Source organism: Anastrepha obliqua, chromosome 5, assembly GCF_027943255.1.
Source record: "Anastrepha obliqua isolate idAnaObli1 chromosome 5, idAnaObli1_1.0, whole genome shotgun sequence".
Lineage (NCBI taxonomy): Eukaryota > Metazoa > Arthropoda > Insecta > Diptera > Tephritidae > Anastrepha > Anastrepha obliqua.
Window position 1 is genome coordinate 95078391 of NC_072896.1, and position 20868 is coordinate 95099258.

A 20868-nucleotide genomic window follows, 5' to 3' on the forward strand; every position below is an offset into this window, starting at 1 on the left:
AATATCACACATCTGGTAAAGTTTATCAGTAGCTTGAAGCGGTTAATACGAAGGTAAATCGACACTGTTGGTCGTCATCCTCTAACCCTAACCTCCTTTTCCCCTCCCCTCCTCTTTAATGGTATCACTACGGACAAATTTGGAATATTCGCCCAAGTGGGCCCCTCGCAAGAGTAGCCATTTATCCTAACCATGATTAAAATGCCATTTCTGGATATTTCATTATTGTAGTTGCTGCGTATTTGAAAATATGCATGAAAGTGTTTTTCTTGAAAGCATGAATTTTCACTTAAGTTCATGAAATGTTTTTTTCTAATAGCGGCTGCCCCTCGACAGGCAAAGACAAACCTCCGAGTGTATTTCTGCCATGAAAAAGCTGCTAATAAAAAAAAATCCATCTGCCGTTCGGAGGCGGCATAAAACTGTTGAAAAACATCAAAACGTACACCACAAATTTGGCGAGGAGCTCAGTAAACACCTAGAAAAGTTGTATGCGCTAATTCTGCGGAAAATTTTTGGACCTTTGCATGTTGGTAACGGCGAGTATCGCAGATGATGGAACGATGAGCTGAAAGATGGACTGGCGTGCTTTTTTAAACTCGGCCAAAATCGCGTAAGCGGTTATCGCGCGTGAAGAAGAAGAATAGGTGGGTAGGTTTGGCAGCCGCATCGCACATAGGAACAGCGTTGCAACTTAGACCACGAAATGGGTATGGTGTGAGACGCAGGGGCTGTCCTACATTTGCAGATTGAACTATTCTGAGCTTTGGACGAAGCGTAAAAGGTTGTTGATACCTGAAGTGTATGGATAATCTGCCATATTCATTAAAAAGTAGGATCTTAAATACCGGTACCTGCTTCTGGCTAGAGCCGGGCGTGGGTGTTGAATTGTTTGCAACTCCTCCTCATTCCTACAACTACGATAGAAATTATGCATGTAAACGCTTAAGGGGGGTGGTAGGGTCACAAAATCGAAAATTTTTTTCTTCACTCATCTTATAGTAAATCATTTCAAGAATGTTGTGTCAAAATTTTAAGTGGATCGGAGCAGAACTCTCAAAGTTATAGCCTTTGTAGGCACTCTACCTCGAATGCGGAGCATAGATAATTTTTCAGAGTCATTTTTTCAAACGCGTTTTTCCCGAAACGACTTCTTAAAAGTCGGTGCCAATCACAACTCCGAAACTATTCAACCGATTCTTTTCAAATTTGGCACACGTTTTCTAAATCAAAAATACCTCCCCCCACACTGTTTTTTTTTATTTTTTTTTTTTTTAAGATTGTTTTTCACTTACAAATATGGCGAAATTTTCCGCCAAAAATGCTCGTTTTACGTTTTTTTGCCACCAAAACTACAAAAATGAAAAAAAAAAAATTTATTAAGGGGGGGCCGATTGGCACCGCAGAGCACCTCTCGAAAAACATATCTCCAAAAAAACTCTGTCATGGGCTTATTTGTCAATATTTTATTATTAATATTTTTTAAAAACTTAGTAAAATCAGTTGTATCTTAAGCCATATTTCTGTAAAAAATTCAAAAAAAAGTGTTTTTTTTTAGCGCTAAACCCTACCACCCCCTTAAACTCCTTGCGTGTTTTCTATGAGACAATGTCCTGTGAGGGCCCCTACTAGGGTTCTAATTTGAAGTCTACTAAATTTCATAATATTCTTGTATATGTAGACGTAAGTTTACTCTCGGCCATGTTTGCCTAGCAATTTCACAGGTATTGGTACTAATCCATCTTTGATCTACAGAATTGATTAGTGTGTCCATAACAAGAAGCTTACAAGTAGCGAGAGGTACACAATTTTTTATGTTTGGCATACAGGTACCTTCTCGTGCAAGCTGGTCAGTCCTACAGTTCCTTGGTATATCTCTGTGTTCTGTAATTCAGTATACGATACTGTTAAGCCATCTCATTCAGAGATTGGCGGCAATACCTATAAGGCACTCCTTGATATTATTTGGAATTCATCTAGAGCTTGTGATAAATGGTTCCCTAGACACCTAGACAGGGCTAGTTTACTTGGGAGGCAGCCCTTGGTCGAGAAAAAACCGAATCATTTCGGTAACGTAGAACCGGCTGCCATGGGAATGAGCTCGTGAGGCAGCTTGCCTGTATGATAGAATGTAGATATCTTTTGATGGTATTCTGCTTATCTCTAACCATCTGAAGCAGTGGCGGATCCCCCCCCCCCCCCCCCTCCATTGGAATCATGCTCTAAAATTTTATGTTTCAATTCTGTATGACGTATTTTTTTCGGCTGATTGTTCTAAAGTTTGTTCTACTGTATTTTCCTCAAGGTTCGACTTCTCTGTGTTTTCAATCTAAAACAATAAGTAAGAAATCCAGAATTTGTAGTTTATTTTTACTTTCATTCATATTGTAAATTATATTGTGAATTTTGAAACTAAAAATGATATTTCGTAGAGGTAAAGAACGTAAAAAGCCAACTACGTAGAGTGATACATTTCCTTAATCAAGCTCTGCATATTGGGTTATAATAAAAATATGCACGAGTTAAAAAGATTTGGAGTGAAAACACTTGTATACACAGAATGATTGTTTACAGTAAAATATCTTGTACAAAAAACGTTAACTTTTTACTTACAGTGGGTGCTCAAATTATTAGAATCATACTGTAGAGGAACAAATTGCCCTGTTTAATGACGTGTAGTTTGCAAAAATGTTAGGAAATGCTACTTTTTTGTATAATGTGAAACATTGTAGCAATCATTGCTTTGTCGAAATTGCCGTTCGATATATTTGGCTTTTTGTGAGCAGCTTTTTGGAAGAGCAAAAAATTCAGGTTCTTAATTGGCCAGGAAACTCACCAGACCTCAATCCAATTGAGAACCTTTAAGAGTCAACAAAGACAGAAATATCGAAAGATAATATTACAAATAAAGAACAACTGAGCGAAAGACTGCAAAATATTTGGAAAAATGACGACCAAATAAAAACAAACTGCTTAAAATGCGTTGAAAGCATACCCAAAAGGATTCCGGTTTTAATTGCTGCACGAGGTGCTCACGCAAAATATTGATTCTTTGATTTTTTTTGTTTGATATTTTTTTAATAAAAGACTGGTTTGAATATTGTTTTTGTCGTATTATAGAAATTTAATAAACAACATATTAAAAATAGACTATTCTTTGATTATTATCAGTTAAATGGCTGAAACTTGAATTTTTCATAGTGATTCTATTAATTTGAGCACCAACTGTACACTGACTGTTCTTGGATACAAATTTTTAACTTTACCTGTTTTTCCTTCTTTTTTATTTTTGGTTCTGATTCTGGATCAAGGCGCTCGAAATAAGAAAATAATGTTCTCTTCATGTTAGGAGGCGTATTAACAATCACATTAACTACTTGTCAACAAATGCTCGACACAATGTATTCTGCTCGTTGAAAGAAACAAAAGAATAGAAGCATGTTCATGCATGTTTAAAGATAGCCTAGTTATTCACCAAAAAAACTTAGGGAAAAATCACTCGGCGCCGTCATCGCGATTTCGTTGGCGCGCTTTTTAAAATTCGAGTCACGACATGCAGCGCGAATAATGCCATATTTTATTCACGAAATTGATTTTTAATAAAAACACCCTTCTAAAATACCCCAATGTGAGCTGTATGTTGGTTTTAAACATGATTCAATAATAATGATGAATAAGTGAATCAAGGGTTTTAACTATCAATTCATTAGCTTTTATTTCACTTTACTTCAAACGCCATTCTCCACTGAAACTTCATTTTCTAATCATTTGTGTATTTTAATTTTTGTCCTCGAATTTATTCACTTTTTCTAAATAATTTCGACTCGCCTAAAATAAAAAAAAAACAACTATACAATGAGTATTTCGGATGTATCCACCGAGTCAGAGTTGACCGTGGCCGAAGAGGAGGAAGAACGCATTAATATCGGAGTAAGCAGCAGTCGGGACGACAATCAGAGAAGAAAATAAATTCTGTTTCCATATATTTTTTTTGCATAGCTCTACATTGGCCAACGCAATGCTGCTAGCCAACGACATGGTCGAGGCTGGGCCATTCTACCGAACGGTGATCAATATGACGGACAATATCGTCAAGGCAGGCGTCATGGCATCGGTTTGTATGTGTTTAAGGATGGTTCACGCTATTATGGGTCCTATCGATGTGGTAAGCAAATGAATTCATAATCAAATGAGCCATCGAAACTTTAGTTCCATTGCATTGTAGGACACCGTTCTGGTCGCGGCATGTTCATATATCCCGACGGCAGTATGTACGAGGGATGTTGGCGCAAGAACATTAAACACGGCAAAGGACGCTATAAGTACGTAAACGGCGACTGTTACATGGGCAACTGGTATCGTGGACTGCGACACGGCGTCGGCGTTTACTGTTATAAATCTAGTGATTGCGGGGAGCTCCGTTTCAAAGGCACTTGGCGTTTGGGTTTTCGTGTTGGACCATTTCAAATATTTTTCGGCAATGAGGATCATTCAACTATATTGCATGGCACTTGGGATAATGAGTATCCACAAGGACCGGCCGTGTTTACCTTTAACGAACGTTACATGTTGATGGGATACTTCCAAACGCCCGGTATGGGTTATAAAGTGAATAGGGAAGTTGAAGGCGATGCGGAAGAAGTTCTTGCTGAGGCAGAGGGAGTGCGCGATGAACCTGGTGCATTCATTGATATGCTGCCGTCAAAGTGGTTTGCACAAGATATTTGCTGCTATGATTACTCGCAATTGCCACAAGAGCCAATACCCTTGCCACTGTCCGATTCGGAAGTGTCTGTGTGTTCATTGAGCACAGTGCCCACGGAGTTGACACTCGAGCGTAGTGTTCTATATGTGGGCGAGGCAGAGGAAGAAGGAGAGGGCGAGTGTGTGGAGTGTATACCGTGTGAGGGTGTTAGTGAGAGTGAAATAGAGACGGAAAGTGAGCCCATTTGCAGTCCACAAGGCGATCCCTGTGCCATCGAAATCATCGACGACAATAAGGAATGTTGAATAATGGTTGAATTCACTTACTGTTTTCTCTTTTGACATAAATAACTAAACGTTACATGCACCTATTTGATCCTAAAATGCTGAATTTCTGTAGAAAGCACTTAAGTTCAATTTTAACGGGATGTGGCTTAAGCTTAAACTTATCTAAATTATTTCCAGTATTGCGCTCATCTACTCAATATCAATGAACTCTTACAAGTCTTACTAAATTTGTTAAGCTTTTTATTTTGTTTGTTAGCAAATCGAAATATAACAATTAGTTTCTGCTTTGCAATGAAAGCTGCATCCAATGCATTTCTCAAATACCGATTTCTCAAATTGATGGAATGCACAATTCGCTCAGAAAGCCGCCAGCAAAGCAGTACCCGCAGATTTCAATTTAGCGTACGCTCCTGTTTGTGGTTTATTAGTCAGTTCGCGTATTTTGTCCATGACATTGTCGACTGAGACTACAATAGCCACTGCTTTTGGGCCAAATGGTGTAGTTGTTAAATTACCAATGGCTTGAATAGAGCGATAACACGCCTCCAAGTCAATGGCCCAATTTAGTAGCCCAACAATTCCTTCCGTCACCACACGACAACTCTCACTGTTCGCAACACCAAGTGTTTGTGATATTGTCGCATTTAAATAAAATGTTGCAATGGCGATCTGTAAATTTGGGCTTCCACTTTTTATCTCACTAATGTGAGCCGCTAGAGTGTGCAGACGTGGCTCGATTTGTTTTCTTCCTTTTTCGTGATTCATCATATTTACTAAACAGCGTACTATCATTAGAGTATTTGCGGCAGAGGTATTCAATTTCGGCAGTATGGTGTCTAGGAAATTACATGAGTTCAAAATCGTAAATATTCCTTCATGACGTATGGCCAAACGAGACACATCCAGTACGGGAAAGAGAATATCTGTGAATGGTAAGTAGATGCACAAAGTTGAGGTAGCAAATAGAACTATTACTCATTGCAAATGTATTGCAAACATACCATTTGGCCAACGCAATAAGTGCTGCAACGCTTCAATTGAGTTGATGTCTACTTCTGGCGTAGGGGCCGTTAGTGCTATGACTGCGTTTAATAATGTTTCCGAGACCTTTTCGTTCTCATTAGTCAGCTTGTTATTAAATTCTCTGTATAATAATGCGAACTTATGAGCAAACAGGTATTAAGATACGTCATACTCACTTCAATTTCTCCAGTACTTTTGCGGGATCACAATTGTCAAAAGTGGCATATTTACTGACTGGAAAATGCTTTTCACTGCCTACAAATAACAAGAGTATAAGAGATTGCATATGGAAATTTTTGCATTTACATTTTTTTAATAGCTAAATGTATGCTCTTTCGTTTCATGTCCATTATTAATATCCTTGACTAAGTAAAAGTATTTAAAACCATTTTTTGGAAATTTAGTTCTTCGAAACATTGAAGTTCTTAAAAATTAAATTGGTGAACAAATAGAAAAATTAGTATGGAGTATTAATCTATAATTTATCGTCCATATTTTTTATATTTTTCCTGGATATCTTTCACTCGGGCAACGCGTTGCATAGCCCATATGTACTTATACTCGTATTACCTTTAATAAAATTAACATCCGTTTTTGGTTTCGATGCTGCTGCATCCGTAGAATAGCTTGAACCACTAGTAAATGGGTCCACATTTCCGGTGGCGTTGAAGTTTTGGTTGCTACTGCCAGCAACATATCTTGATCCGCCCGTGAAAGGATCCTGATAACCACTTTAAAATTATATAATATTTATAGTCATTTTTTGTTTTAAACTATTAAAGATTAATTTACCCACCTTGCGATTGGTTGAGGAGCGACATTTTTCTTCGAATTTTTCACTATAAAATTAGCAACTTCATCCAGGTAAGCCTGTGGCAGATTATTTCGATGTATAAATCCTTGCGCCGCTTTCCATGGGTCTTCACTTAGATTATAGGGCAATTTTATTGGTGGTTCTGTATCAGAAATGTCTACAGAAAACACAAAGTCGTATTCCTGCATACCAATTAAATTTCAGCTTCTATTTAATAAACCGATATTAACGAAGACATATACCTTTCCTTCATATAAAGTTTTGCCTGACGAGGCTTGCGATCCCCCTGATGCACCTGTAACATCGCCGATCAAATTCCATTGCCCCAATTCCCATGAATAACATTTTACCGAACCGTCCTGGTGTCGTACCATTTTCGTTTGACCTTCTCGCGTGCCATTCCTTAGTAAAGCTTCAGGACCTGGCAAACTGTTAAGAGTGTTATTACATGAGCAATTTAATGGGCTTTCATTGGCCACTTGCATAGCTATACTATAGCAAATACTATACGTACTCAGTCTTTTTGACACCACCAATTTCATCGCTCATTTGCGATTTTCTAGTCTCAACTGCGTGCTTAAACGCATTCATTGTCAACTCATTGGCATAACGGGCAGGATCTTTTGTAAACACACGGACTACGCCATCACTAGAACCAGTTACAATGTCACCGTTTTTAAGACAAGCCACTGACCATACAGATTGAGCGGGATGTACAATGGCCTCGCCTAGTTCTTGACCACTTTCCAAGTTCCACATACGCAATGTGCTATCTTCCCCACAGGACATTACTACATTTTCACCCAATGCTTTATTCGCGGCTACAGAATAAATATAATTTGTATGACCACTCATCTCCTGCACACATTCACCATCCTCGTTCCAATATTTTATGAGCGCATCATTGGCGCACGAAAGAAGCGAGTTGTTGTTTAAAGCCAAGATGCCACGCACACAATCCGTGTGACCCTTTAACATGCGCAATTTATCACCTTTGGCGTTCCAGTAGTATATGCATTTGTCAGCTGAGCCAGTTATATATTTTTTCACTTCCGTCATGCAAGCGACTGACCAAACTGCTGATTCATGCCCACGCAGCACCACTGAAGTTACACTTCCGACCTGATCGATAGTCCAAATGCGAGCCGTGTTATCCCAACTGCCTGTGATGAGAGTTTGCGGTTCTGCGCCCGCTGCAATTGAACATACAGTCGAGTCGTGACCCTTGAGCGTTAGTATGGGTACAAAACTGCCCTCCTTGTAAATGGCGACAGTGGCATCATTGCTGCCCGTGCAAATCCACTGCTCGGCTTCAAGGTAGCAAACACAAGCAACAAAGTTTTTGTGATCCTGAAGTGTCACAGCCTCCACGTAGCCGTCACTAAATGACAAATCAATTAAAATTTAACACCAAAGGATAGTCACACCACTCACCCTACACATTTCCATAATTTCACTGTTTTATCGCGAGAACCCGAAATTATGAATTGTCCCACGGCAGGATCTCCGCCGACAGCGACAGAGCGCACATCCATGGAATGACCAAACAGTTCGCCACTCAATCTGTAGTCGTCCAGTGTTATTCCCATTTTACTTTATTATAAACCAAACGCACTGCTACAATAAGTGGATTAAGAAATTGATTAAAACCGTTGTTAACACAATTTTTCAGATGGTCAGCTGTAGAATTTATGCTATGATGGAGTAACAAAGGAGAACTTCTAATAATAAAATGCCATTGCATCTATAGCCGGCTTGATAGAAAAAAATAAGCAGGTGCATTAAGTGACATCTAGCGGTTTGTAGTTTTCGTTGCATTTTGCATTCACCCGATAGATAGTGATGTACGAAAATTTACCAAGTGGGTATAAAAAAATATTTCATTAACGTTCGACTTCAAACAACCAAGTGGAAGATTAGTGGCGGTTGAGACCACAATATTTCATTGAGATATCGCTCCACCACACTTTTTTTCTATCCCATTTGCATCACTTGTTATCTTTGACTAATAATGTGCATGATAGGTACCTCTGATAATTCTCATAGTAAATTTTTTTCAAAATATTCTCGCCCACAGAACACTGGGTAATCATGGTTAAAATAATCAAATCTCTCTTCATATTCTGTCTTAACACCGTTTCTTCATATGTATTTCAGAATATTCTGTATTCAGCCGTCAAGTCCAGATCTTGTTGGGTCATCCGTCGTTAAGAAAATATTCCAACTATTTTCGCCTAATATACCTATGGTTGTCGTACTTGTCTTGTTGGAATCAGTATTCATTTCATTCCATTATGTTTGCGTAAAATTATTGTGTATTTTTTGACGTGATAACGTCTTATAATTCGATTTAACAGGCTGCACGACCGAAAAAATGTGTCGTTACCTTGCTCATTGCCGTTACCTTGCTCATATGTCGTTACCTTGCTCATTGCCGTTACCTTGCTCATATGTCGTTACCTTGCTCATTGCCGTTACCTGCCGAATGAACTGCAAGCGAAAGCGTGGAACGAACGACAAAGCAAACAAAGCAAACGAACGGCAACGTTCGACATCTTGCTCTCTCCTACTTAAGTGAGCGTATATATGTATGTATATGCGCATATGTACATATATAAATTCACGTATTTGTATTTGCATATACCTTCTTATTGATTATTATTAATTTGATTCACTTGAAGAATTTAAAATAAAACCAAGTTTGTTAATAATACCTGTTGTTTTAATGTTATTATTGTATTATTAATTTTTTTTATTATATATGAAGGAAAAAATGTATTTTAATATTTACCATATACCTTATAAGATATGTTGTCTATACTAATATTATAAAGAGGAAAACTTTGTTTGTTTGTAATGAATAGGCTCAAAACTACTAGACCGATTTTAAAAATTCTTTCACCATTCGAAAGCTACATCATCCACGAGTAACATGAATTATATTTTATTTTGGAAATAGGGCTTGAGATATAGGTCAAAACGTGGACCCGGGTAACCTTCGGATGTGTATGTACAATATGGGTATCAAATGGAAGCTGTTGGTGAATGCTTTAGTCCAGAGTATTTTTCATGCCGCTCCGTGACTAGGGTCTCGAGATAGAGACCAAAACGTGGACCCGGGTAACCTTTGGTTGTGCATGTACAATATGGGTATCAAATGAAAGCTGTTGATAAGTGCTTTAATACGGGGTAATTTTCATACCTATTGATGACTAGGGTCTGGAAATATATGCCAAAACGTGGACCCGCCGTGTCTTTGCACCGAATTAAACCAAACTTACACACATTGTTAAGTAGGTATTGAAGATGATTTCTGTATAGTTTGAATACCTATTGATAGATAGGGTCTCGAGATATAGGTCAAAACGTGGACCCGGGTAACCTTCGGACGTGTATGTACAATATGGGTATCAAATGAAAGCTGTTGGTGAATGCTTTAGTACAGAGTATTTTTCATGCCGCTCCGTGACTGGGGTCTCGAGATAGAGACCAAAACGTGGACCCTAGAATGTGTTTGTACAATATGGATATCAAATGGAAGCTGTTGGTGAATGCTTTAGTACAGAGTATTTTTCATGCCGCTCCGTGACTGGGGTCTCGAGATATAGGACAAAACGTGGACCCGGGTAACCTTCGGACGTGTATGTACAATATGGGTATCAAATGAAAGCTGTTGGTGAATGCTTTATGATATGTTATGTTATGTTATGTTATGTTATGTTATGTTATGTTATGTTATGTTATGTTATGTTATGTTATGTTATGTTAAGTTATGTTATTTTATGTTATGTTATTTTATGTTATGTTATGTTATGTTAAGTTATGTTATGTTATGTTATGTTATGTTATGTTATGTTATGTTATGTTATGTTATGTTATGTTATGTTATGTTATGTTATGTTATGTTATGTTATGTTATTATATGTTATGTTATGTTATGTTAAATTATGTTATGTTATGTTATGTTAAGTTATGTTATGTTATGTTATGTTATGTTATGTTATGTTATGTTATGTTATGTTATGTTATGTTATGTTATGTTATGTTATGTTATGTTATGTTATGTTATGTTATGTTATGTTATGTTATGTTATGTTATGTTATGTTATGTTATGTTATGTTATGTTATGTTATGTTATGTTATGTTATGTTATGTTATGTTATGTTATGTTATGTTATATTGTGTTATGTTATGTTATGTTATGTTATTATATGTTATGTTATGTTATGTTAAGTTATGTTATGTTATGTTATGTTATGTTATGTTTTGTTATGTTATGTTATGTTATGTTATGTTATGTTATGTTATGTTATGTTATGTTATGTTATGTTATGTTATGTTATGTTATGTTATGTTATGTTATGTTATGTTATGTTATGTTATGTTGTGTTGTGTTGTGTTGTGTTGTGTTGTGTTGTGTTGTGTTATGTTGTGTTATGTTATGTTATGTTATGTTAATGTTAACTCATTCTCTATATCCATACAAAATATCTATCAAACAAATAAAATTAAAATTTTTTTTTGAAAAATGCAACCATTCAATCAGTATTTTCTTATGACGTATCACGTTAAACTATCGTCAGTAAACCGACTTTACAGACAACCTCTTTTTTCTTTGGAATTTAAGAAGCGTTTGGCGGTATTTTGTATCCACAAAACGGCAGGGTATACTCGTGCAATGTTTGGTATTATTATTTTTTTTTTTTGGAATTTAAGAAGTGTATAACAACAACAACATTATTTAAAAGGAAAGCTTGGCAGCACTAATAGGCCCATCACAATTGTTCCGTTCCGTACGTTGCGGCAACGAATTCGACTGACAGCAAAATAGATTATCTGTATTTGAGTCGAAGGCGCCACATACGAACCGTACGCCATGCCGGAATGCATAAAAATTGGCAACTTTCTACGTTTGCTGTAAGGCAAGTGCGGGGAAAATGTCAACTGTTTAAAGAAGAACAATTTTGTAGCGCGCAATTTTATATCGATGGTGTTTTTTATTTCATTCAAAATGTCAAATCAAATAAATGAAATTAAAATTAATTGAGTCAATTCAAATTCACCGTTATCTTGACAGAGTAGAGAAAAGGCTAGGCTTTACTAAGTTGTCCTGCAAAATGAATGCGCGTCCCGATCCCGAAGTTATCATCGCACCCACCATCTACAACTGCCATAAATTCAATTAAAACCCTCTTTTGCTTCAATAAGCATTATTTTTTTATTATATACTAGCATTTCCCAGTGGGCTTCGCACCACCATACATAAAATGTTTTTTTTTTATATCGCAAGAAATTTTTCATATTAAGTTTTCTTTATAGAACTCGTAAAATGTTTAAACAGTTGAATTAGTTGATTTTTTTCATTCAACATGCTTTCTAAAGATGTCACAATAGCCTTTTCTGTACTTTTTTAAAATTTGATTGTGGTGGTCACCTATATACAGGTAAGGTAAAAGAGCCGATAAAAACTTGTAATTAAACTTTGATTCTTTAATTTCCATTTCAATTTTTTACGCTAAATAAATTATGCTAAAATAAATAAAGTTAAAAATGTTTTTCCAGTTCCTTGAATGCTCCAGTTTTTATTATATTTTCGTCCAAAATTAATATTAACATAATACACTTACAACCACAACAGTACAACAGAAACGCTCATAAGCGGCTGTGTATTTGTTGTTGTTTTCCCATACAGGCATTTCGTATGAGAGGAAACCATTGCTCACATAAAATGTCATAACTCAGGAACGGCTGCACCGATTTCAATCAAACTTCACACAAACCACCTCCTCAAAGATAGAAAAGAACTCTAAAATTTTTGTGTCAATCAGTTTGGCGATTCTTGCGTTATAAGATTACCAAAGAAATGTAACTTCTTTTTATATATATAGATTTCACAACCAACAAAAACCTGTTTATATATATTAGTACAACACAAAATATGGCATTTGCTATCACGAAGAGAACATTTGCTGCTTTTTTGTTTGTAGACGGCAACAAATTCATCATACTGAAAGGGCAACCTAGATACAGTAGTTGTATTGGGTAATTCTTGGGCAGCAGATTTAGGTGATACCTGTGATTTCAAACGCTTAATGTGCACATCATTGTTGTCTGAGTTCCACTTAGAATCTGCAGAATAGCCATTTACACCCCTCAGGCATTTTGCAAAATTCTACGCCTCTCTCGAATTTGAATTACAATTCAGCTCAGCTATTTTTCCCTCAAAATTTTCTTTTTTGGCTTCTTTTACTTATTTTTGCCCGACCTTTTTGCGTTCCAAAGCTAATTCCAAATTTTCCGGAGATGGGTAGTGTTTAGCTTTTTTGAAAGCAGCAACAAATAGACGATAGGACTTGGCTATCCCCTCATTCCACCAAGCCTTCGGTTGGCATTTCTCAGACCAACTAAGTTCAACCAATTTCTTACCTCTGGGTGAATTTATACTGCCACCCCACACAGTCGACCTGGCATTGAAATCACCACAAATTAACACATTTCTAAAATCGTTTATAAACTGAAACAACCTTTTGACTTCGGTCGCAAAATCATTCAAGTGCAGACCTGGAGGGAAGTAGACCGTACAAATTACAAAGTTTGGGTTTAGATTAACCGTTTTTGCAACAATTATATCAAGATTAGAAGAGAACGTTTATTTATACCAGTCGCTTCAGCTTAGAAGGCGTGTCCGATCTACATAGCTTTGCAAATGCAAACGTGTAAAAGGTATACCGTTGTCGGAATCTAGCATTTGTTGTTGTTTTAACAGCATAGGTAGCCCTGTCTGTGTAGGCATATCATCGGTCGCCTTCGTCTAGCTCATCTAGAGGTAGGCCCAGGAAACATGCTGTTGGGTCCAGAGAGAGAGGGGGGTTAGATGAGTCGGTTTGAGGGGGCATATGAAGAGGTGGTTAGTGTCGTGCGGGGTACCTTCACATGCCGGACATGTGTATCCAGTATCCAGAACATAATTGTGCCACTGTTACACGAGTCTCACGGGGAAGCTGGAGCTCTTCATCTGCGATGGGTGGTGGTTGGACTCCGATTACGGCATTTACAGGACGGGAGTTCATGAAGGTGGTGACGGTCTCCCGGTGAATGTCGTTTATTGACTGTCTAAATACTGTCCGGTCCAGTAGGTTTCGGTCAGTTTTGTCCTGGATTTCGTCAGCGTAGTCTGGGAGGTGTCTCCTGACGTGCCTGGGAGGCGGCTCAGGCTCAAGCAGGTGTCTGCAGGGGTGAAACCTGCGGTAACATCCCAGCAGGAACTGCTTGCTGAGCAGTTTGTTGGGCTCCGCTACTGGGAGCATTTGTGCCTCGTTATGTAGATGTTGAAAGGGAGACATCAGGAGGCACCCGGTCGCTGTCCGAATGGCGGTATTTTGACATGTCTGTAGCTTTGTCCACTGCGAATCACAATTGCCTTAAATGCCAAAAGAAACAGTTCTTTGTCTTTGCCCCAAGTGCTGCCGGCCAGCGATTTGAGGACCTTGTTGCGATTTTGGACTTCTGTGGCAATTGCGGTTGTATGCGCAGAGAAGGAGAGCAAGCTGTCAAAGGTTACACCAAAAATTTTGGGGTTATTTACCGTCGGAATTGGTGTGTCGTCGACTTTTACCTTAAGGGACAGCTTGACCTCCTTTGTCCAGGTGGTAAAGAGGGTCGCCGTGGACTTGGTGGGGGAAAGTTGGAGATTCCTCGCAGTGAAAAAGCGAGAAAGGTCGATGAGGTAGTTGTTCACTTTGGAACACAGGCCATCAATGTCATTGCCCGACGCCATTATCGTGCAGTCGTCAGCGTATGAGATCAGGGAAACTCCCGCTGGTGGTTGGGGGAGCTTCGATATGTAGAAGTTGAAAAGCAATGGAGAAAGGACACCACCCTGCGGTACACCTTGCTTAATCTTCTTCTGCTTTGATATTTGATCTCGAAAAATCACTGACGAGTGTCGACCGCTCAGGTAGCTCGCGGACCACCTCTTTAGCCCTGGCGGGAGTGTCAACTGATAAATATCATCTAGTAGCGTGGAATGGCTGACTGTATCGAAAGCCTTCTTTATGTCCAACGCTACTAGGACAGTCCTCTGGCAGGGGCGGTTTTGGTTAAGCCCGCGATTTATCTGGGCGTTTAAGGCGGTGAGTGCAGTGGTGGTGCTGTGCACTCGTCGGAATCCGTGCTGATGTGGGGCTGGGGCCAGGTGTTTCGTATAGAGTGGGAGTAGGAGGGCTTCAAGTGTCTTCACTACTGGGGAAAGGAGAGTTATCGGCCGATAAGACTCCCCTTGGTTGGCGGGTTTCCCAGGTTTCAGTAGTGGGACCACTCTCCTTGCTTTCCACTTGTCAGGGATGATGAGAGTGGCCAGGGACAGATTGAAGACCCTTGTGAGGAATCCAACTCCCAGGGGTCCCAGATGCTTCAGCATCAGCGCGTTTAATCCGTCAGGGCCAATGGCTTTCGACTTGTTGATGGCCCCCTGAACCTCATCACCGGAGAAAGTAAGTGGTGCACTGTCGTTTGTCAGTTTGTGCAGCCTTCTGGTAGCACGACGTTTGGTTCTGTCGCCCGGAGGATGCAGTATGAAAAGCCGGCTAAAATAGCTCGCGCATCTCTTCGGGTCCGACGAAGTGCAACCGTTGAAGGTGATAGCCACCATGTCGTTGTGCTTCGTCGGGTTCGACAGGGACCTAACGGTGGACAGGTCTTCAGGTGCTCGGAATCTAGCATGATTGGTGGTGGTCGCTAACAATGCGTTTGCCTTCTCAATGAATTTTTATGCCATATTAAATTTTTTTTCTTTTTATTAGTTTATGTTTTTAAGCAAATCATTGTATAATAATTACTTTCCGATTTGCAGTAGAAACTGTATACAATGCATTTCTCAAATACCGATTTCTTAAATTGGTGGAATGCACAATTCGCTCAGAAAGCCGCCAGCAAAGCAGTACCCGCAGATTTCAATTTAGCGTACGCTCCTGTTTGTGGTTTATTAGTCAGTTCGCGTATTTTGTCCATGACATTGTCGACTGAGACTACAATAGCCACTGCTTTTGGGCCAAATGGTGTAGTTGTTAAATTACCAATGGCTTGAATAGAGCGATAACACGCCTCCAAGTCAATGGCCCAATTTAGTAGCCCAACAATTCCTTCCGTCACCACACGACAACTCTCACTGTTCGCAACACCAAGTGTTTGTGATATTGTCGCATTTAAATAAAATGTTGCAATGGCGATCTGTAAATTTGGGCTTCCACTTTTTATCTCACTAATGTGAGCCGCTAGAGTGTGCAGACGTGGCTCGATTTGTTTTCTTCCTTTTTCGTGATTCATCATATTTACTAAACAGCGTACTATCATTAGAGTATTTGCGGCAGAGGTATTCAATTTCGGCAGTATGGTGTCTAGGAAATTACTCGAGTTCAAAATCGTAAATATTCCTTCATGACGTATGGCCAAACGAGACACATCCAGTACGGGAAAGAGAATGTCTGTGAATGGTAAGTAGATGCACAAAGTTGAGGTAGCAGATAGAACTATTACTCATTGCAAATGCATTGCAAACATACCATTTGGCCAACGCAATAAGTGCTGCAACGCTTCAATTGAGTTGATGTCTACTTCTGGCGTAGGGGCCGTTAGTGCTATGACTGCGTTTAATAATGTTTCCGAGACCTTTTCGTTCTCATTAGTCAGCTTGTTATTAAATTCTCTGTATAAAAAATCGAACTTATGAGCAAACAGGTATTAAGATACGTCATACTCACTTCAATTTCTCCAGTACTTTTGCGGGATCACAATTGTCAAAAGTGGCATATTTGCTGACTGGAAAATGCTTTTCACTGCCTACAAATAACAACAGTGTAAGAGATTGCATATGGAAATTTTTGCATTTACATTTTTTTAATAGCTAAATGTATGCTCTTTCGTTTCATGTCATTATTAATATCCTTGACTAAGTAAAAGTATTTAAAACCATTTTTTGGAAATTTAGTTCTTCGAAACATTGAAGTTCTTAAAAATGAAATTGGTGAGCAAATAGAAAAATTAGTATGGAGTATTAATCTATAATTTATCGTCCATATTTTTTATATTTTTCCTGGATATCTTTCACTCGGGCAACGCGTTGTATAGCCCATATGTACATATACTCGTGTTACCTTTAATAAAATTAACATCCGTTTTTGGTTTCGATGCTGCTGCATCCGTAGAATAGCTTGAACCACTAGTAAATGGGTCCACGTTTCCGGTGGCGTTGAAGTTTTGGTTGCTACTGCCAGCAACATATCTTGATCCGCCCGTGAAAGGATCCTGATAACCACTTCAAAATTATATTTATAGTCATTTTTTGTTTTAAACTATTAAAGATGAATTTACCCACCTTGCGATTGGTTGAGGAGCCACATTTTTCTTCGAATTTTTCACTATAAAATTAGCAACTTCATCCAGGTAAGCCTGTGGCAGATTGTTTCGATGTATAAATCCTTGCGCCGCTTTCCATGGGTCTTCACTTAGATTATAGGGCAATTTTATTGGTGGTTCTGTATCAGAAATGTCTACAGAAAACACAAAGTCGTATTCCTGCATACGAATTTAAATTTAAATTTCTATTTAATAAACCGATATTAACGAAGACATATACCTTTCCTTCATATAAAGTTTTGCCTGACGAGGCTTGCGATCCCCCTGATGCACCTGTAACATCGCCGATCAAATTCCATTGCCCCAATTCCCATGAATAACATTTTACCGAACCGTCCTGGTGTCGTACCATTTTCGTTTGACCTTCTCGCGTGCCATTCCTTAGTAAAGCTTCAGGACCGGGCAAACTGTTAAGAGTGTTATTACTTGAGCAATTTAATGAGCTTTCATTGGCCACTTGTATAGCTACACTATAGCAAATACTATACGTACTCAGTCTTTTTGACACCACCAATTTCATCGCTCATTTGCGATTTTCTAGTCTCAACTGCGTGCTTAAACGCATTCATTGTCAACTCGTTGGCATAACGTGCAGGATCTTTTGTAAACACACGGACTACGCCATCGCTGGAACCAGTTACAATGTCACCGTTTTTAAGACAAGCCACTGACCATACAGATTGAGCGGGATGTACAATGGCCTCGCCTAGTTCTTGACCACTTTCCAAGTTCCACATACGCAATGTGCTATCTTCCCCACAGGACATTACTACATTTTCACCCAATGCTTTATTCGCGGCTACAGAATAAATGTAATTTGTATGACCACTCATCTCCTGCACACATTCACCATCCTCGTTCCAATATTTTATGAGCGCATCATTGGCGCACGAAAGAAGCGAGTTGTTGTTTAAAGCCAAGATGCCACGCACACAATCCGTGTGACCCTTTAACATGCGCAATTTATCACCTTTGGCGTTCCAGTAGTATATGCATTTGTCAGCTGAGCCAGTTATATATTTTTTCACTTCCGTCATGCAAGCGACTGACCAAACTGCTGATTCATGCCCACGCAGCACCACTGAAGTTACACTTCCGACCTGATCGATAGTCCAAATGCGAGCCGTGTTATCCCAACTGCCTGTGATGAGAGTTTGCGGTACTGCGCCCGCTGCAATTGAACATACAGTCGAATCGTGACCCTTGAGCGTTAGTATGGGTACAAAACTGCCCTCCTTGTAAATGGCGACAGTGGCATCATTGCTGCCCGTGCAAATCCACTGCTCGGCTTCAAGGTAGCAAACACAAGCAACAAAGTTTTTGTGATCCTGAAGTGTCACAGCCTCCACGTAGCCGTCACTAAATGACAAATCAATTAAAATTTAACACCAAAGGATAGTCACACCACTCACCCTAAACATTTCCATAATTTCACTGTTTTATCGCGAGAACCCGAAATTATGAATTGTCCCACGGCAGGATCTCCGCCGACAGCGACAGAGCGCACATCCATGGAATGACCAAACAGTTCGCCACTCAATCTGTAGTCGTCCAGTGTTATTCCCATTTTACTTTATTATAAATCAAACGCACTGCTACAATAAGTGGATTAAGAAATTTGTTAAAACCGTTGTTAACACAATTCTTGAGATGATCAGTTGCAAAATCTATGCAATGATGGAACAACAAAGTGGAGTTCCTAATAATCGAATGTCACTGCAGATAAGGCGAATCCAAGGCGAATTTAATACTATCATCCTTCTGGCGAATCTTTAATTTGATATTTGTAGAACAGCTGATTAATATGCCTTGCTACACAAATGTGAAAAATATTTGCATTATTTACATTATGGGAAATCGTAGCCTTGATACATTAACACATCTGGTTAGCAACTTTTATCAAATTCAATTGACTGTTTTCTGCTTTCGGTTTCTGATATTTTGAGGAACCGATATTTGTGCACATTTGTATAGGTTTGAGATTTGCTGTTCATAGACAGAAATGATAAAATGGAAAATTTATAAACAAAAAAGGTGAAAAGTATATTAATGCTAATTTTTTTTGGACAATAAAAAATATGTATAAACAAACTCCTCTGATATGTCTTCTTTAACTTAATTTTTTTGCCTTTTTTCTTTGGTAGAGAATTTTCGCCTGCGCCTTTGATTTCGATTGATGGCTGATGAGGCTAAACACAATTACTATCTACTACAAAACCACTATACGGAATTTTCTAAGCATTTGATAGGCGCTTGCAAAAAATTTTACTTGACCATTACACTTGACTTTTGTCGTGGCGTACCACAGGGTAGTATTTCGGTCCATTATTTTCCATTTTGCTTTGGCTGAACTTCAAGCTCAACTTGTTAAACTTTACTCATCATTTTCAAAATGGCATTAAAGCACTAAAACAATTGAAAAGTTGGCAGATATTGAGTTAAGGAGAAAATAATATTCGTAAATGCGTATAAAATCTGATTTTTATAATGCGGCTGCCTAAAGATCTGGCTAAATTCGGTGCGCACCAACTACTGAGGAAATAACACGTGACCGCCGGCGACCGAATTTGTTGTTCTCGGCATCTGGCAGCTCTGTAATTCCAAGATTGTTTCATCCGACGGCGCTGTTGTAACCGTAATTGCATTAGATGTAAACTATTTCTCTATTTTTTGCTCAGAAAACCGTTACCAGCATTCTCAGAAAACCGCCCGACGATACAATTGCATATGTACCACCAATGGTACAAGCCATCCAATGGGACAGGTCCCATTGTACCACTAGTGGTACATGCCGGCGGGAACTTGTTAATGCATGAAGATCAAAGAGTTAAATCCGCGTTGCTAAAATACTGCTCACGCTATATTTCCAGATGTTAGAAATAAACAAACTACAAACCATCAAATATTGGGTATGGGAATAAGTTTCTGTCCTTTTTTAGCCGAAGTTACGAATTATTTAAGGGGGGGGTAGGGTCACAAAATCGAAATTTTTTTTCTTCACTCATCTTATAGTAAATCATTTCAAGAATGTTGTGTCAAAATTTTAAGTGGATCGGAGCAGAACTCTCAAAGTTATAGCCTTTGTAGGCACTCTACCTCGAATGCGGAGCATCGATAATTTCTCAGAGTCATTTTTTCAAACGCGTTTTTCCCGAAACGACTTCTTAAAAGTCGGTGCCAATCACAACTCCGAAACTATTCAACCGATTCTTTTCAAATTTGGCACACGTTTTCTAAATCAAAAATACCTCCCCCCTACACTGTTTATTTTTATTGTTTTTTTTTAAAGGTTGTTTTTCACTTACAAATATGGCGAAATTTTTCGCCAAAAATGCTCGTTTTACGTTTTTTTGCCACCAAAACTACAAAAATGAAAAAAAAAAAATTTATTAATGTAGGGGGGAGCATTACGTCATACTTTAACTGAAAAATTCGACTTTTTTAGTTTCAGATGATTCTACGACGAATGCCGATTGGCACCGCAGAGCACCTCTCGAAAAACATATCTCCAAAAAAACTCTGTCATGGGCTTATTTGTCAATATTTTATTATTAATATTTTTTAAAAACTTATTGAAAAGATGTACAATAACATGCAACTGATTTTATTAAAGTATCTTAAGCCA

At 38.6% G+C, this 20868-nt stretch overlaps 3 protein-coding genes across 3 annotated transcripts; 1 reads left to right on the forward strand and 2 right to left on the reverse strand.

Moving 5' to 3' along the window:
• Window positions 1-3746: 3746 nt before the first annotated feature.
• Window positions 3747-5065, forward strand: LOC129247953 (uncharacterized). The gene is made up of 3 exons (XM_054887337.1): window positions 3747-3930; window positions 4000-4165; window positions 4226-5065. Exons 1-3 carry the CDS (start codon window positions 3856-3858, stop codon window positions 5008-5010), a joined length of 1026 nt encoding a protein of 341 aa, XP_054743312.1. The 5' UTR covers window positions 3747-3855; the 3' UTR covers window positions 5011-5065.
• Window positions 5066-5209: 144 nt separating this feature from the next.
• Window positions 5210-8557, reverse strand: LOC129247952 (phospholipase A-2-activating protein-like). The gene is made up of 8 exons (XM_054887336.1): window positions 8264-8557; window positions 7344-8210; window positions 7072-7258; window positions 6812-7011; window positions 6586-6746; window positions 6192-6270; window positions 5994-6136; window positions 5210-5915 (listed from the first exon to the last, which is right to left on the reverse strand). Exons 1-8 carry the CDS (start codon window positions 8416-8418, stop codon window positions 5350-5352), a joined length of 2358 nt encoding a protein of 785 aa, XP_054743311.1. The 5' UTR covers window positions 8419-8557; the 3' UTR covers window positions 5210-5349.
• Window positions 8558-15607: 7050 nt separating this feature from the next.
• On the reverse strand, window positions 15608-19011 carry LOC129248148 (phospholipase A-2-activating protein-like). Its single transcript, XM_054887594.1, has 8 exons — window positions 18656-19011; window positions 17736-18602; window positions 17464-17650; window positions 17203-17402; window positions 16982-17142; window positions 16589-16667; window positions 16391-16533; window positions 15608-16312 (listed from the first exon to the last, which is right to left on the reverse strand). The coding sequence occupies exons 1-8, from the start codon at window positions 18808-18810 to the stop codon at window positions 15747-15749; spliced, it is 2358 nt and encodes a 785-aa protein (XP_054743569.1). The 5' UTR covers window positions 18811-19011; the 3' UTR covers window positions 15608-15746.
• Window positions 19012-20868: the final 1857 nt, after the last annotated feature.

Bases quoted from the DNA above. Each gene is read 5' to 3' on its own strand.
- LOC129247953 (XM_054887337.1), top strand. From the start codon at position 3,856: ATGAGTATTTCGGATGTATCCACCGAGTCAGAGTTGACCGTGGCCGAA. The intron at 3,931-3,999 runs GTAAGCAGCAGT...TTTTTTGCATAG, and splicing joins AAGAACGCATTAATATCGGA to CTCTACATTGGCCAACGCAA. The intron at 4,166-4,225 runs GTAAGCAAATGA...ATTGCATTGTAG, and splicing joins TTATGGGTCCTATCGATGTG to GACACCGTTCTGGTCGCGGC.
- LOC129247952 (XM_054887336.1), bottom strand. From the start codon at position 8,418: ATGGGAATAACACTGGACGACTACAGATTGAGTGGCGAACTGTTTGGT. The intron at 8,211-8,263 runs GTGAGTGGTGTG...TTTGTCATTTAG, and splicing joins AAATTATGGAAATGTGTAGG to TGACGGCTACGTGGAGGCTG. The intron at 7,012-7,071 runs GTATATGTCTTC...ATTGGTATGCAG, and splicing joins AAACTTTATATGAAGGAAAG to GAATACGACTTTGTGTTTTC.
- LOC129248148 (XM_054887594.1), bottom strand. From the start codon at position 18,810: ATGGGAATAACACTGGACGACTACAGATTGAGTGGCGAACTGTTTGGT. The intron at 16,668-16,981 runs GTAACACGAGTA...TGTTATTTGTAG, and splicing joins GGATGTTAATTTTATTAAAG to GCAGTGAAAAGCATTTTCCA. The intron at 16,313-16,390 runs GTATGTTTGCAA...TACCATTCACAG, and splicing joins CTTATTGCGTTGGCCAAATG to ACATTCTCTTTCCCGTACTG.